Source organism: Pipistrellus hanaki (assembly GCF_964339955.1).
Source record: "Pipistrellus hanaki genome assembly, chromosome: 4".
NCBI classification, from domain to species: domain Eukaryota; kingdom Metazoa; phylum Chordata; class Mammalia; order Chiroptera; family Vespertilionidae; genus Pipistrellus; species Pipistrellus hanaki.
The window spans coordinates 49,270,682-49,288,372 of NC_140506.1; the positions used below are offsets into that span (position 1 = coordinate 49,270,682).

Below are 17,691 nucleotides of genomic sequence, written 5' to 3' on the forward strand. Positions count from 1 at the left end.
CACTCCAGAAACAAATACATGTCAATGTTTATTATATTCTGTACACTGTGCTCAGTACTTAGTGTTGATTACCTTGTTTGATCCTCACACAACACCAAATGGATATTTCTACTTTCATGAGATAAAGGAGGAGACTAAATAACTTCCCCAAACTCACTTATCCAGTCAATTATAAAGCTGAAGTTCTATCCCACATTGGTTTTACTTCAAAACCTATTCTTTTCCTTACATTGCTATATATTTTAAACTAATTTGTAGTCTAACAATGTCATCATTCCAGTGATACCTTTTTGTTGGGAAAGATCAAAGCTTTTTTCTTTTTTCTTTTTTGCTATTGTTCTTTTTTAAACTGAGATTTTAAATTAAAACAGGTTGAAAAGTTTGGAGACCATGTGTTTAAGGTTTAAAATCATAGACCCACATCTAGTGACTTCCTTGAAAATGAAATTGTCAACTTACTATATGAGATTTCTTTTATACCTAAAATGTTAGTAACAGTATTTTTTATAGTATTGTTGTGCATTTCCAAGAAGTATACAGCTAACTATTGGTCTCTTTCTACTGTTGCCTTATTAAAGAAGTTGGCCATTTGTTAGCCAGTTCAGCCACTGTAGATGGACATTTGGGTTGTTTGGAGTTTGGAGCTATTATAAACAGTGTTGCTATGAATATTCTTATACACATCTTTGATGAGTTTCTATGGGGTATGTGTCTGGAAAATGGAATTGCTGAATCAAAACATATACATGGTTAATACTGTATTACCAAATCATTTTTCAAAGTTACACCAATTTAACACTCCATCAGCAGTGTACGAGAATTCAAGGTCTGTTCTGGATCTATTTTTTTTGTCAACACGTATATTAATAGTAACCTTTTTCTTTTAGCCATTTGGATGGGTGCACCATAGTATTGTAATTTTGTCTTTAATTTATATTTCTCTAAGTGAATATGAATTCCTTTTGAAATGTTTATTGACCATTGGGTTTTCTCTCTCTTTTTTATATTGAATTTTAGAGAGAGGAAGGGAAAGAGAGAGAAACATCGTTGTGAGAGAGAAACAGTGATCAGTTGTCTCCTGCACCCACTCTGGCCAGGGATTGAACCTGCAACCTGGGTATATGTCCTGACTGGGAATCAAGCCCATGACCTTCTGGTGTATGGAATGATGCTTAAACCAACTGAGCCACCTGGCTAGGGCTGGATATTCTCTTTTGTCTTGGGATATTCCCCCAGGTCTTTCATTTGTTTTTCTATTGGATTGTTTGCCTTTTTCTTATCGATATTTAAGACTTTTTAAAAAATATATATATATATATTTTTTTTACAGAGAGGAAGAGAGAGGGAATAGAGAGTTAGAAACATCAATGAGAGAGAATCATCGATCAGCTGCCTCCTGCACCACCCCCACTGTGGATGTGCCCGCAACCAAGGTACATGCCCTTGACCGGAATTGAACCCAGGACCTTTCAATCCGCAGGCCGACACTCCATCCACTGAGCCAAACCGGTTTCGGCTAAGACTTTTTTTTAAAAAGACTTCTTTATATATTCTACTTATGAGTTCTTTGTTTATTTTGTATATTTGCAAATATCTTCTCCTACTCTGGCTTGCTTTTTCACTTTCTTAATGATTTTTTAATTAGCATAAATTCTTTTCTTTTTTTAATTTCAATGCAACTTATATTTAGATCAGAAGTCTAACAGGAACTTTATCAAAATTTAAACCATTAATTTATAAAATGCACATGGGAGGATGTAATAACACATGTACAGCACCCAGACAATATATGCCCAAGACATACATAATTAGCATAAATTCTTAATTTTAAGGTATGAAATCTGCCTAGCCCAAGATATTCTCCTAAATTTTCATCTGAAAACTTTTTTTTACCTTTTATATTTAGATTTATGATCCATTTGGAATTGATTTTTATATGGTGTGAAGTAAACATAAATATTAATTTCTTTTCAATATGGGTATCTAAGTGATCCAGCACCAGTGTACTTCATGGTATCCATTTTTTTATTATAGGATTTCTATAACTACTTTGGGGTTATTAGTGCCATATCAAATCATCACTATTTGAGGTAATACAATATATTAGTTTCCCAGGGCCATCGTAATAAATTATTACAAACTGGGTGTCTTAAAACAACAGAACTTTATTATCTCACAGTTCTGGAAGTCTTAAATCAGGGTGTTATCAGGGTAAGTTTGGTTTCTTCTGAGGGAGAATCTATTCCATGTGTCTCTCTCAGTTTCAAGGGCTTGCTAGCAATCCTTGGCATTCTTTAGGTTGTAATTGCATTACTATTGTACAATCTCTGCCTCTGTCTTCACATGGCATGTTTCCTGTGTTTCTTTGTCTGGATTTCCTCTTGCCAGGGCACCCATCATTGGGTTTGGGCCCACTATAATCCAGTATGACCTTATTTAATTTATTTACATCTGCAAAACTCCTGGTCCCAAATAAGGCCGCCGTCACAGGTTTCAGTCAGACATGAGTTTTGGGGGCATACTGTTCAACCCAGTATAAGTAGCAGTATTAGCATATGTCACTCACTTCTTTTCAGTGTTAAAGAACAGTGTTGGTACAGAATGTATTGTTAAGAGAAGGCAGGATAGCTATCTACTCTGAAGCTGCCCAGAAGCTACTCTTCCTCTGCCTCTCTCCTTAACTCTGTTGAGGCCCAGTGTCAGGAAACATTGGGTAACTTACCTCAAGCTATCCCTGTGCTGAGACATAGATGGGAAACACAGTTCAAGGAGTTAAGCCGTTTGAATATTTTCTTAATCAAGTAACTCTGCATCTTCATTTCTGATGATGACTTCCAGTTTGCTGGGAAGTATGTGTTTATTAGGAACATACTTCAGAGTGGGGTCCAGAAGGCAAGGACGGGAGGCTGAGTATGTGTTTGGAAGACCACAGGCCCTTTTACTGCTGGAGATTGCATAGCTTGATGGTTAGTTAAAAGGTTAGTTTCAATTCATCAAAAGGGAGAAACTGTCTCTTTAAAATTATTCTTCTCATTTTAGGACATTCTGGTAGCATCAAAACTCTCAAAATATGAAGTCTGAGCCACCGTAGTTGGAGATTGGAATGGCAGACATTTCTGAGTCTCTGGAGCCAATTTTCAGTAGTATTTATGATTGTGACTGGTGTCTAATTTTTATGTCATTGTTGCCAGAGCAGAATGTACATTTATTGGTCATTTTGTTCTATAGGCTCCATTATTTTTTGTATACCTATGTAGCACATGCCCATGTATCACATTTTGTGATGTATACTGTGGTGCTGTGGTGGGTAGGGTCTGGAGGCACACTTGAATTATGTTAGATTGTTCACATCTGATGTTACTATCTGATCCTAGCTATATCCTGTCTCATCACTTATAAGTCTGTCATTCTGATATGTATGAGGGATTGGTGGGATAATGTTTTGCAATAAAAGCTGACACTTCACTTTTAAGAAGTTCAGTTGACCCACAAAAGAACTCCCTGGATATATCAGTGTAAAATTAAAGCAGTAAATCAAAATGTAATACATAGCATAAGTGCCAGCATCTATCCCTGTTTTATTTTTTAATCATTTCATGTTGTTGTTGCATTTTATTACATATCCAATGTTTGTAGTTTGTATAACCCTACTTAAGTGTCAGAGGAGGAAAATATTCAAAAGGTTTAACTCCTTAAATTGTGTGTATCATCTACATTCCTTCTCCCCATTTGCCATTTTCACTTTATGGAATCAGAGGATGGGATTCTAATGTTTAATGAGTTTAAATTTCAAAAATTAATTTAGAACCATGGAAAAAATAGGATTAATTTTATTTATGGGAGGCAAAGGTAATTCAAAGCACTTGTTATGGTTACTTAATACTAAAAACATAACCTGGAATTTTCTAAAAACGAGTTATTTTTTTTAAAAGAAGGTATTTTACTTTTACTCTATTATGTAATAATTTGAAACATTTCAAATCAACTATTTTGGTAATTCCTCTTGGTGTACAGGGAATAACTAGTAAAAATTCGCCATGTAATTCTGATGGAGTAACTGCCTATTCAAGGTTCAGGCTCCTCTTGCCTTCAGTCCTTTCCAATGGCATTTTTTTTTGTACTGGCTTCTTTATGTTTTAGTTAATTCTCAAGGAGCATTGGCATTTTTCTCTGTTGAACTTTTCTTTTAATCATTGAAGGGCTGCCTCCTGCATGCCCCCTACTGGGGATTGAGTCTGCAACCCTAGCATGTTCCCTGACAGGGAATCGAATCATGACCTCCTGGTTCATGGGTCAATGCTCAACCACTGAGCCACACCAGCCAGGTTCCACTGAACCTGAATAGTATTTCAAACATGTGACTTTTTTTTTCTCATCCTTCTTTGTTTTTATTTGACAGTTATGAGTAGCTTTTAAATTTCTTTTTTCCCATCAGTCACTTGGGATTATTTGCTATCATGATGCTGTTGAGGTCAGGCCAGTGAAGACAGCATGTACCAAAGTGGTCATGTGTATCCAGGAGGGTTTGCATCCCTTTTATGTTCTTTGCATTATCAATCAGCAAAGCAAGTATTTTTCCACTTCACATCCTCCCAGTGACTCACAAGCTTACTCAGGCATTCCACCAGGTGTCTGTTCTCCTTTTCATTGCTTTTGAAGCAAGCAAACAATAGCAAGTGATCACTTCATCACAAACTTTGAGTCCTCTTTTTGCACGGATTCTTGTTTCTATTCTCATAGTTCCACAAGAGATTTATTCAAAGGTCTTCTGAGAAAATGGCCTTGCAGTTTACAAGTCTCTGCCTAGGATTCATTTTAAGTATTGACAGTGGCACTCTGTAAAAATATAATGTTCTATGAAGAACTTGAACTACTTTTCTGGGGTTAAGAGTTTTCGTATTTGGTCATCTGTGGTACTTGACTTTGAGATGAGATATGATAAGGGTGATGCTGTTAAAAAGGAACCAGTGGGAGGAACTGCCCCTGCCTGAGACCCTGTGGGCAGGATATGGCTGTACATTTGTTTGTTTGTTTCTTCTTATTTACAGCCATGAGGGTTTTCTAAAAAATACCTGTAAGCATTTTATATTAAAATTTGTGTTTCTTTTAGTAGCATTCATGCATGCATATTTTATATGATGATTTTTAAAAATCCCATGTGTCCTCACCCCTCCCCATGTACCACAGCTTGCAACATTGAAATATTTCCATATACTATTAATAGTTTTTATACTTTTGTTGTGGGGAGAGATGAAAAAGAAATAAAAGCTATATTGATTTCTTAATACTATCCTATCTAATAAAAGTAATATACAGATTGACCGTCACTCCAAGACACAAGATGGCTGCCCCCATGTGGACACAAGATGGTCGCCACAAGATGGCCACCAGGGGAGGGCAGTTGGGAAGGACCAGGCCTGCAAGGGAAGGCAGTTGGGAGGGACCACACCTGCAAGAGAGTGCAGTTTGGGGGTGACCAAGCCTGCAGGGGAGGGCAGTTAGGGGTGACCAGGCCGGCAGAGGAGGGAAGTTGGGGGCGACCAGGCCTGCAGGGGAGAGCAGTTGGGAGGGACCAGGTCTGTAGGGGAGGGCAGTTAGGGACAAACAGGCTGGCAGGGGAGTGGTTAGGGGGTGATCAGGCTAGCAGGCAGAAGTGGTTAGGGGCAATCAGGAAGGCAGGCAGGTGAGCAGTTGGGAGCCAGCAGTCCTGGATTGTGAGAGGGCAGTCAGACATCCCTGGAAGGGTCCAAGATTGGAGAGGGTGCAGACTGGGCTGAGGGACACACACCCCTGTGCACGAATTTCATGCACCAGGTTTCTAGTAAATATGTATTTAGGAATGACATTTTATTTCGAAGAAACTATTAACAGTGGACTGAAATAATAGATAGTATTACTGATTAACTTAATTTCTTTCAGAGTGATAATAGAGACTTCTTATTTCTGGGAGTTGCATGCTGAAGTATTTATAAATGAAATATCATGATATCTGTAACTTACTCTCATGGTTCAGCTAAAACCATAAAAATATATATGTATGTGTGTTACATGCACATAGAAACAAAGCAAATGTAAGAGTATTAAAAAAAACAGTGAATCTAGCATATGGGTGTCCATTGTACTATTCTTGTAGCTTTTCTGTAGATTCAGAATATTTTTATAAATATTGAGGGAGAAGATAACTATAAACAACTATACTTTTCTATAGTACTCATTTTCTCACTAATTAGATTAATCTGTTACAGCATCAATATTTGAAGTATTTATTTAATATTAGATTTAGAAACATTTAAACAGTAAAGAACTATATTTTTCTCTCTGACTGCTTTTTGGATTTATGAATTCTAAAGTCACAAGGTCAGGAAGTTCCAACTTCCTTCTAGCAGTGGTACTTTGGGTCAGGAAAATAACTTCTTGCTGAGTACACACTAAAGAAAGGTTCCCTACTGCAGGGAAGCCATTAATTCTTTCTGCGTTATGTCATTAAAAGTCCCTGTTGGCTCTAGCATTCTTTTGTATAAACTTTGTCATTGAATGGTTGATCTCAGCTATTTGTGGGCAGTTGGTATTTAATGAGTAATATCTCTGTCCCTCTCCCTCTTTTTCTCCTTGGGTAAATGTTGGGAAAAAGAGACCTAGTTGTCCTGATTTTCCTGATTGTCCTAATTATTATTACTCCATTGTAACCTATTTTGTATCTCTAGAACAGGGTATCTAAATTGCTTCAAAGCCAAATTCAGCAGCAAAATTGGACTGATGATGGCTCCCCATCTGCTCGAGAGTTGCGGTCAGCCTTGCTAGAGTTTGCCTGTGTCCATGACCTAGAGAACTGCAGCACTACTGCCTCGAAGCTGTTTGACGATTGGGTTGCATCCAATGGAACTCAAAGGTGAGGTGTGCTTTTACTCAAATGAGCTCTCTGCCTCTTCTTTACTTCACATCATGTACTAAAACCAGGATCTTTTCATCCTGGGTCATACCTGTTATAAAGCTGAGTGTCAGTGTGTGTGAACTCTAGGCACTTACGTTCTCAAATAAGACTTTTTTTATTGTGGTAAATTATATACAACATAAAATTTACTATCTTAACAAATTTTAAATGTACAATTTGGTAGTATAAGCATATTCCCCTCATTGTGCAATAAATCTCCAGAACTTTATCTTGCAAAACTGAAACTTCTTACCCAAATGAGTCTCCCCCACCCTCTTGCCGTTTCCTCAGCCCCTAGAAATGACGATTCTACTTTCCATTTTATGAGTTTTTACTGCTCTAAATACCTCATTTTTGTGAAATCATACATTATATGTCTTTCTGTGACTGGCTTGTTTTACTTAACATAATGTCCTCAAGCTTCATCCATATGTAAGAATTTTCTCCTTTTTAAGGCTGAATAATCAATCCATTGTATGTATATATCACATTTTACTTATCCATTCATTCACTAATAGACATTTGGCTTGCTTTCACCTTTTGGCTCTTAACCAATAATGCTGCTATGAACATGGATGTACATATGTCTTTGAAGCCCTGCTTTCAGTTATTTCAAATAATCCCAGAGTAGGATTACTGGATCATTTGGTAGTTCTATTTTTAATGTTTTGAGAAACTGACACACTATTTTCCATAGCAGCTACACCATTTTACATTCCCGCCAACTGCACAAGGGTTTCTTCCAGTTTCTCCACATCCTCACCAACACTTCTTATTTTCTGTGTATGTGTGTGTGTGTGTGTTTTATAGCAACCATCCTAACGGGTGTGAGGTGTCAAAGACTCTCTTTTAATTTAGGAATAAAACATAGCAGGTGGAGTTAGCAATTAGTAAAAATAGTTTGATGATGATGATCGGTTCTCTCTAAGTTCCCTATTGGGCATATGGAAGAAGATTCAAGCACCAGATAAAGAGATTTTAATAATGGCAGAAAACTATGCTCCCTCCCCTTTTCTCATCCCTTGGTTTGTATTTCTACCATGGAACTTGACACACTGTATTGTAATGAATATATTTCTTGGTCTGTACTTTGTGATAGCCTGTGAGTTCCTAGAGGCAGAGACTGTGTCTCTTTTCCCCCCTCTCCATTACCCAGCCAGTCAGCTGCTTGGTTCTTTGTGGATGTTCAGCAAATAGTTATTGTATTAAATTGAAGTCATATTTCTTCTAGTCCCACCAACTAGGAAAGTAGCAGCCACTAAATTAGCCATTTTCTTCACTATTGGTTAGTTGTACAGTGAAGACTCTTCTGTACTGCTCTGCTCTGACACCTAACACATCACCACTAGTCATTTCCTTACCTTTGAATTTAGGATGTTTTTGTTCTCACATTTGAGTACCTCTCTTACAGCCTACCTACTGATGTCATGACTGCTGTGTTCAAAGTCGGAGCAAGAACTCAGAGCGGCTGGTCGTTCCTCTTAAGCAAGTATATCTCTATAGGCTCTGAAGCAGAGAAGAATAAAATACTTGAAGCTCTTGCCAGCTCCGAGGATGCACGGAAACTTTACTGGTATGAAACCAACCGAGGCGTATGATATGTAGGAACCAAAAGTAGGAAAGCATGGTGCTGCAGGGGTGGGTGGAGACCTCATTTCCTCTGGGATCTCCCTTCCACTCACAGACCAGGCCTGACTCGGTCAGTGAGCTAAGGAGCCCCATGTGCTGGCTTTCAGCTCAGGAACTGGACAGCTGGGCAGAAGGTGCTTTGCCCAGAACCCCAGCACCCACCTACTTTTCTGCTTAAACACGGCTTCGTCCCCTTAGCATGTTGTCTTCATTCCACAGTTAGTGCTTCATTCTTTCTGGTCAAGGCATTGCTCTGTCCAAGCTGTCATTTTGAAAATGCAAACACTACAGAAAAAGGGATTATGTAAAAAGTATAGGCTCTACTCTCATATGAATTTGCCAGACATTTTCTTTCTAATATTGACCGACAAATACTGGAAATGGGAGTTTCACGTGCGAAAGAAGGGCCGTGAACAGGGCCTCCTGACCAAGGGGCCAGCAGTGGTGGGGCAGAGAGGAGCACGGGATCTAAGGGTCAGCGCTGGGAAGGTCAGAGGGAGGCATTGCTGTGTCACTGCTTCTCTTGTATAAATGAACTCAGATAAATCCTAAGTGTCCCAGAGATGTCATCAGCGCCGGCCCAGACCTATTTCCCAAAGGATGCGCTGTAAATAATTATTTTCCTTAACATAGTAGCCAGCCTCTGACCCAAGCAAACAGAGGAAAGTTTGTTCTAAACTGTAATAATTTTTTGTTTTAAACAAATAAACACACTAATAAATTCCCATTATAAAGTATTTAAACAATATCTATGAAAATTGAATAAGACATGAAAGTATCTCTTATATGATTCTCTCATATGTTTCTTCCATTCTTATACTTTCTGCTAACAGTGTCAATCCCGGTCTGTATATTTATATGTCAGCATAGTTTATACTAGCCCCAGTGTCTTGTGATGGTCCTTTCAGCCAGTGATCTTCTCTGAGATTTGCCATGTCAGTTCATGAAGCCTACTTCATTTGTTTGCATGGATGCATACTATTCCAGAGTAGGGCTCCATCATAATTTGTTTAACCCATCACAGCTTGATGAGCTCTTGGGTTTTCTTTCTATTAAAAGTATTGCTGCATTTTGGGGGAAATGTGTTTTCTCTATGTACACAGACTTCATATCACAGGAGATGAGAACTGCTTGTGTTCAGGTGCCAGGCTGCAGTATTTACTAGCAGTGTAACTGGGGCGATTACATAACCTCAGTTTCTTATAGAGTGGGTATAGGTAATAATTGCCTTTTTTCAAGCATTGTTGTGTCAGCAATTTAAACATCTGGTACATATGAAATATTAATAAGTAATAATTATGAATATCAAGAATATATTATGAAATGTGTCTTCATTTTCACATTATTTAAACAGCCCCGTTTTTAAAGAGTAATACCTTATATTAAAAATTACTTTTTTTTTTTCTGTTAAGGTTTTTAGCAGGAAAAAAAAAATCAGTCTTCAGAATTATAAATTCTACCAGGGTTTATTTCTCAAATGTCTTTACTATATCCAGAAGTCTGTATTATCTCAAAAGTGTTTATCTCATTGGTGAATTCTTCATTTAAGAAAAATGACAAGTTTTCAATCTGTTAATCAATCTTAAACTAACCCAAAAGTGATATTCCTTGAATTGCTGCAGAGCTGTAATTGGGAGACCAGCACTAATCTAAGTTCAGTCATCACTTCATCATGAATAATTATTTTGGAAGCTAAACCTGTTTGCTTTTCAGGTTAATGAAAACTAGCCTCAGTGGAGATACCATCCGAACACAAAAGCTGTCATTTGTCATAAGAACAGTGGGCCGGCATTTCCCTGGACACCTACTGGCATGGGATTTTGTCAAAGAGAACTGGAACAAGCTTGTACAGAAGTAAGTGTCTCAGAATTACAGCTTTTAGTGTTTTCAGTCTCTGCACTTGAAAACTATTCCCAATGTTGTATTGGTTCATAGGCCTTATGATTTGCTGTAGGAGGAAAATGCTTCGGTAACATTTGACCAAGACACTCAGAAATTTTCACATTTGTAAGCATCATTCCATAATGTGAATCACATTTAGGTACTAATCAAGCCTAGCCATGCCCCACCCAGATCACTTAGCTTAGCATGGCCTTGGGCTAACTCAGAAGAGCTGTTTAGTTATGTGTGTTGAAAATGCCTCTTCATTGCCAAAGGATCAGTTCAGAGGTCACATCCAGGTAGACAGCACAAATAGGGGTTTTTTTTCTGTTAAAGCAATAATATTACATTTCAGGATGTTTGCTATGATTTTTTAATAAATCAAATGGATTAATAATTTATCTGGTATTGCCAGCTCCTGCCTTTTGTATGCACCTTTCCTTCCCATGTGCAGTAAGTGCATGTAGGACTTCTCCCAACTTCCGGAGCTGCAGTTCCCAGCACAGGGACGAGACTCTACTTTGGCATATGTGGCTCTTAGGAAAACATTTCCTTTGCCATCGGAAACTTAGCTTACCAACAGCTACCTCATTTTTTGCTCTTTTGCTCTTGTATTTGTATTTCTTCAGGTTCCATCTGGGTTCCTATACCATACAAAGTATTGTTGCTGGATCAACTCACCTGTTTTCAACGGAGGCACATTTGTCGGAGGTTAGTTGTGTAAAATGTTACTAACAGAGATGGGGTATACCTTTCCTCTCAGGCTGCTCAGTTTAAGTCAGATGGTGGCTTTTCATGCCAGTTCCTGTTCCTCTTCTGCCTTCATCAATGCTAATGATTCTGCATTGGATTGTGTCTTAAGGCTGGATATACAGCAATGAGAAACATTTCTGGTGAGGAAAAATTCTGATTCCATTCTCAACAATATTCCCTTGTCTTATTGATGCAAATAATTTTGTAGTTAAGACCAGTATATGCAAGTTTCTAAGTGGTAATGAGATTGTTGTGAAGAATGCAACTTGAAGGGTAAAGTTGACCACCAAGCCTAACTTTAGACTTTATCTCACTTGCTATTACTTGGCTATATTAAATTGAAAAGCTCATCCTTATTCCCATAAGGAGAACGCATTTTTAAAATTACCTCAGTTTAATCATACTTGATTAGTAATTTGATATAACTACCCTGGATATTAAAATACTTTTTGTCTCTACTTTCAAGACATCAACACAGCCAATAACTAAGTGAAAGTTTATTTGAAAAGGATATTCAGAGTTACCTGAGATTAACTGTTATTTTCTTCTTTTGAAATATTTCTGTGTGCAACTTACAGGTCCGGGCATTCTTTGAAAGTCAGTCAGAGGCAACCTTTCAGCTTCGTTGTGTCCAGGAGGCTTTGGAAATCATTCAGTTGAATATCCAGTGGATGGAGAAGAACCTTAAAACTCTGCCGTGGTGGCTGTAGCATGCACAACTGCACCTCATTTTGTCACCCGTCAGAGAGCTTGTTAACGTGGGCTCTGTGTGTTAACTTTTGCAAAAGCCAAGGTGAAACCAAGGATTGCTGCTGAGTTGTTTGCACTCTTAGGAGTTGTAGCTCGCTCAGGGTCCATCTGTATTTCCCGTCGGTCTTTCTGAAATGTCTTTGGGCAGTACGTAGTTATTTATTACAAAATTATATTCACTTATATGCCAACCATCTACAAAAACAACAAGTAATTTTTATACTTTGAAGATACCCAAATGGGGAATAAGATTGTTTGGAATTCTGTTCTATTTCTCAGTATCCATAAAGTACTGACCCAGTGAACAAGGAAAGACTTCCCATGGGAGCCGTCAGCCATCATTGTAGGCTGCTGGTTTGTGAGCCATTTGCTTTTTCTTGTTGAAAGAGTTATTGAACGAGGTAACACTTCAAAAAGTATGGCAATCAGTGAAGTCGATGAAGCATGCAAATGTAGAGAGCTGATCTCAGGTGTGCAGATCTACTTTGATTTGGGGTTTTGATTAATCCTTTATTTCCTGGAAAAATTTTAAATAAGATCTACTATAACTATTATTTTTTTCCCCTGCACAATAGCTAGGTGCTACAGAATTTTTAAATTTTTGTTATATTAAAAAGCTAAATAACAAGGCCAAAAGATTATATTTTCCCAATATTTAAAATTTTCTTTTTCATCTTTTAGGAAAATGTTTCTAACTTAGATAGCTTTAATTATAATTATTTTGTTCATAAGTTTCAATATTCTCCATATCTGTACACCTTTACCACTCCCTGCCCCAGATATACCTTATGTTATAAATAAGTATTTTCACAGTTATGACAAACATTTTGTTATACTGGTGACTTTTATCATTACTTTATCTCTGTTACTAAAAATGTAGTTTGTTTTTAGATGCCTTTTGGCATGATAAATTATAGGCACTTTCTCTGTATATCATACCCATGGGTGGATTTTTTCATTTTATATGATAGAGTAGCACATTGGAAACATTTTAAAGTAGGGCCTTGGAGAAATTAAACATTTTTATTTGAAGTTCACCATAGTACCTTAAAGGAATGAGAGAATGTGAGAAAGGAGTAACTTGATTCGTATGGAATATGGTGGGCTTTGAGTTTTTCCCCACTATCAAATACAGTACTTTTTTTTTTTAGTTAAAAAACTATAGTTTTATTTTATCATGGCCAAACTAGCAAGTGAAAGGGAATGTCGAAAGAAAGAAAGAAAGAAAGAAAGAAAGAAAGAAAGAAAGAAAGAAAGAAAGAAAGAAAGAAATCTAAAACTATAAGGCATTTTTACTCCTTCTAAAGGAGAAATACTGTACTTGAATTTTGTGAGCTCTGCAGACTTATATTTAGATTATGGTGTTTCTTTGATTCTTAGGAGAAAAGCTTTCTTCCAAATAATTCTTGTACTTTATATTGTGTTTGAAAACATATTTGTACAAAAAAGGATAATTACCCATTTTCAAGCACTTAAAAACACTCTACAGAATCAGACAATGGGAATGGTCACCTTTTTTTATTCAGCAAGTGTAAAGTGAAAACATGTGGGATTGTGTATAAAACTATATTTTATTTTATGAAAATATTTTTATATAACAAAATTTAAAAGGCTGGCAAGCTGAAATATAGCTTTCTTTACTCCTAGTGTGTTTTCACCCAATTTAGTCTTTTCTAAACATTTATCTCTCTGTTTTAGAATAAAAAACATTATATCCTGAGAATCACAGCATCATCTAAAGATGTCTTATTGAAACTGGGGTAATTGTAGGTTTTTATTCCTCTTGTGCTTCAGTAAATGAATGATAATCTAGTTGATAGTGAAAGTTAGTGAGTTTTTATATTTTTAGAGTGGAAAAAAAATACTAAACTTTTGAGGTTTTTTGTTGTTGCTGAGTTGTTTTTTTACCATGTTATATTACCAAATTCCACTTTGATACAGAGTTTAAATTTTGCTACTTCTCAAATTCAGTTAAGAAGCTTCAGTTTTTTCTGCCCAGTTTCACATGGCTCCTGTATCATGTGTTAACTGCTTATGGAAGATCTTCTCCTGAATTATATCATTTTTCTTGTGAGAGTGTGTGTGTGGTATGGGGGTGTGTGTTATTATTATAAGTAAAACCTCATCAAAAGTTCAGCTAAGAAAGAGGTAACTCATAATCGATTGCTATCTTTACTCAAAAGCCGTTCATTCCCATGAAACCTGATCCCTACTATTTTTAGTTGTGTTTGTGGGCCTCACCTCAGACTATTTGCAGTTTTAGTGGGTCTTACCTCAAATTTTCCCACAGAATTCCATAATTTTCATTGTTGTGCTAATCCATCTATATGAGACATCTAAAAAGTAGCCTAAATCAGGAACATAAGGTTAAGTAATAGCTAAAACATGTAGTATAGTACTTATAATTGCAGCTTTTGAAGTTTTCCCAAAAAAACTTTATCTTGGCCAATGAATTTCTGGGAAGTTAAATAGACTGAAGCACAGCAGTTAGCCACAGTATGCTTTTTTATATAAGCACATAGGTCCATGATACAATTAGGTACTTGTTTGACAAGTATTATATTCATTGCAGAGAGACAGTTTGCTTGAATGTAATGTCAAAGACACATTTTGATCCTTAGGAAACATAGAATGGAAAATCTGGAACACAAAGCGTAGGCTATGAAAGTAGAAATCTAAGGAGCCCAGTTCTGTTAATACCAAGCAATTGGAAGTATTAAACTGCAAGGAGTGTCAGCCTCTACCATAAGCCTGTGCCTTCTTCCATCTCCTAAAGTGAATTTAAGTGTCCCCTGCCATTGTTTCAGTGTCCATGAACTTTCTTGCTATCACAGGTTCCACTTGACTCTAATATTCTTTGCAATTCATGTTTTCATTTTATTGTACTTGGCCATTGTAGGAACAAAAAAGCTGGCAGAAGAGCCCTGGGTACATAGAGGATGTTGAGCTGCATCAGTCTTACTGGGTACAGAATAGAATGCTTTCTGAATATTGTACAGTAAGAAATGAAAATTAAGTGCTTAGTTTGTTGGATTACTGATAGCCTGTTACTGAGTTGGATTTTAAAAACATTCTGCTCAGACTAAAGCACCTGGAACCATAATCTACAGTCAGATTGCTGACCATTCACATAATGCCTTTGCATTTCATGGGGCTGCAGGGAAGGCCTATGCATTTCAGGAGATATATCATCACCAAGCATAGCAGTTCCTGGGCTAAGTTTGTAGGCTAAGGCCTGAATTTCCTAGCTACAAGGTAGCTCTTCTTCCCTTTGCCTTTGTTTTTAGTGTTTTTAACTCTTTTTAAAGAGCTTCCCCTCAGCCCCATTTGTATTTTTAAAAATAATGTATATAATTTTGCTGTTTTTTGCATTCTTGTATTGTGTGCTTCATTCTTTGTATTGGCAAATAAGTACCAAATGAAAAGTGGAGGTCCAAAAGTATGATAAATCTCCTCTTCTCCCTTTCCCTTATTGCCGGCATGGGCAATCGCTAGTAGCGTAGTGTTGACTGATTTATTTTAGTGGCTTTTTGGGGGTATATACTTTAAATATGTACATATGTGGTTTTGATGTGTTTTTATATACTTTCATTTTGTATATTTTGTCCTGATGAAAAGTGAAATATTGACCATCAAAATCTCTTCTACCTTCCCATATTGTCTGTGTGGGCAACAGCTCTAGAGTGGATTTTTATTTCCTTTTTTGGAAGGAGGTGGTGATACTGAGAGGTGAGCAGAGTATGTTCTTTTAAAAATGCGTACAGATGTTTTTGCTGCTATTTTGTGAGTGTTGTTTCATTTTGTATTTCGTTAATCCTTCTCATGGATATTGAGGCAGGGAGATCCAGAAGCTGGACAGATGTCCTGTTTACCCCTCTCCTTGTTGCCTGCATGGACAATGGCTAATGGAGTAGTTATTGCTGCTGTTTTGATCTAGGCTTAGGTGTTGGGGGAGGTGTTTATCATTCTTTCAGGTGTACATAAATGCTGTGCCACTTATTTTTCATTTTATAAATGTTCTTTTGCATGGATGCATTATACACTTAATGAAACAGGTTCAGAGAATGACAGATTTTTTTCTTTTCCTTATTGCCTCTTTGGACAGTAGCTGATAGAGTAGTTTGCTTTGTATTGTGGTGTAGAAGAGAATGGGGTATGTACTTACTGTATATAAGCAAATTTGCTACCATGTTGTATTATTCATTTCGTACAATGTCCTTCTCATAGGACATTTAAGTACCCAATGACAGAGAGGTCGGATGTATGACAGTCTCCTCTGGTCCCCTTCCCTTGTTGCCTCTGTGGGCAATGGCTAATAGTGTAGTTGCTGGAGTGGGTTGGGGGGAGGGCGGGCAGGGAAAGGCGGGCAGGGATGTGTACTTACTGTATATACCTGTTGTATTATTTCATTGGGTTTCCAGACTGGAGAGTACCTAATGACCCCTGGAGGTCCTGATGTGTAAGAGTCCCTCTTCTCCCCTTCTCATATTACCTGAGTGGGCAATGCCTGTTAGAGTACTTGGTTAGTTTCAGGGTTCTTTTGTGGTTATTGGAATAAATGCTTTGTACTTTCTTATTATCGTTTTCATTGGGCACCAATCCTTCACTCGGACATGTAGGTTCCTAATGAACCATGGCGTTCTGGATGTAGAGCAATCTCCTATTTTCCCTTTCCCTTTTTATCTCTGTAGGCAATCATTTTAGAGTAGTTTGGGGTTGTTTTTTGGGGTTTTTTTTTGTTGTTGTTTGAAGTTTTGGGGGGTGGGAAGGGACTAAGGGCTGGATATATCATTTTAAAAACTGTGTATATAGTGTTTGTTACGGTTGTGTTAGTGCATTCTGTACCCCGTCCCTTACTTGGACGTGTAGGTACCGAATGAGACGTGGAGGTCCGGATGTATGAAAATCTCCTCTTTTCCCTTTTCCTTATTGCCTTTGTGGGCAATAGTTTTAGAGTAGCCTAGATTGTTTTTTTATTCTACCACTCCCTCTCCTGGGATGGTGGTAATATGTACTTTTAAAAATGTATGTAAATTTTGCTTTTTTGTTTTTGTTTTTGTTTTTTAATTTCATTTTGTACCTAGACCTTTCCAAGAACAACTTAGGTACATGATGAAAATTAAGGTTCATTCTATGAAAAAAATATCCTCTTCTCCCCTTCCCTTATTGCCTGTCCAGGCAATGACTAGTGGTGTAGTTGTTTAGAGGTTTGGGGGTTTGCTTTATTTTCCGCAGGGTCATAGGGGATTTCTGGGTTGACTTTTTTTTTTTTTTTTTAAATGTATATAAATGTTTGCTGGATTTTTTGTTCTTTCTCCCCAAACCCAGTTTTCTGTTTGGACTTGTAGCTATCAGATATAATGCAGAAGCCCAGATCCAGAGGTGTAGTAAATCTTTTCTCCCTTACCCTATAGCCTACATACAAGAGAATACTGTAGGGTTTGGGTTTTGTTTTTATTTGTTTGTTTTTGCTTGTTTTTTGAGGTTTTAATGGGGAATTGGCTTCTTGGGCAAGATATGTAAATTTTTAATTGTATACAAATGTTTTGCCTTTGTTAACTTCATTTTGAATCTAGTTCTTTGCATGACTATTAAAGTACTTAATGAAAGTTGAGGTTGATTCTATGAATTATCTCCCCTACACCCCTTCCCTCATTGCCTGGTGGGCAGTGGTAGAAGAATAGATGTTTGGGTACTTTTTTGGAGGGATAGGGGTGTGGGGGAGGTGTGTGTGTGTGTGTGTGTGT

The 17,691-nt window shown here is 37.3% G+C and overlaps 1 protein-coding gene across 2 annotated transcripts in view; it reads left to right on the forward strand.

Annotated features, from left to right (window-relative positions):
- Nucleotides 1-17,208, forward strand: part of LNPEP (leucyl and cystinyl aminopeptidase) — an 83,800-nt gene extending 66,592 nt beyond the window's left edge. For both annotated transcript variants that reach the window (XM_084881946.1, XM_084881945.1), the window contains exons 14-18: nt 6,705-6,889; nt 8,343-8,504; nt 10,274-10,414; nt 11,071-11,152; nt 11,773-17,208. In XM_084881946.1, the coding sequence (XP_084738072.1) occupies nt 6,705-6,889; nt 8,343-8,504; nt 10,274-10,414; nt 11,071-11,152; nt 11,773-11,904 (702 nt within the window). In that variant the 3' untranslated portion in view covers nt 11,905-17,208. The remainder of the gene's footprint in view (nt 1-6,704; nt 6,890-8,342; nt 8,505-10,273; nt 10,415-11,070; nt 11,153-11,772) is intronic.
- Nucleotides 17,209-17,691: the final 483 nt, after the last annotated feature.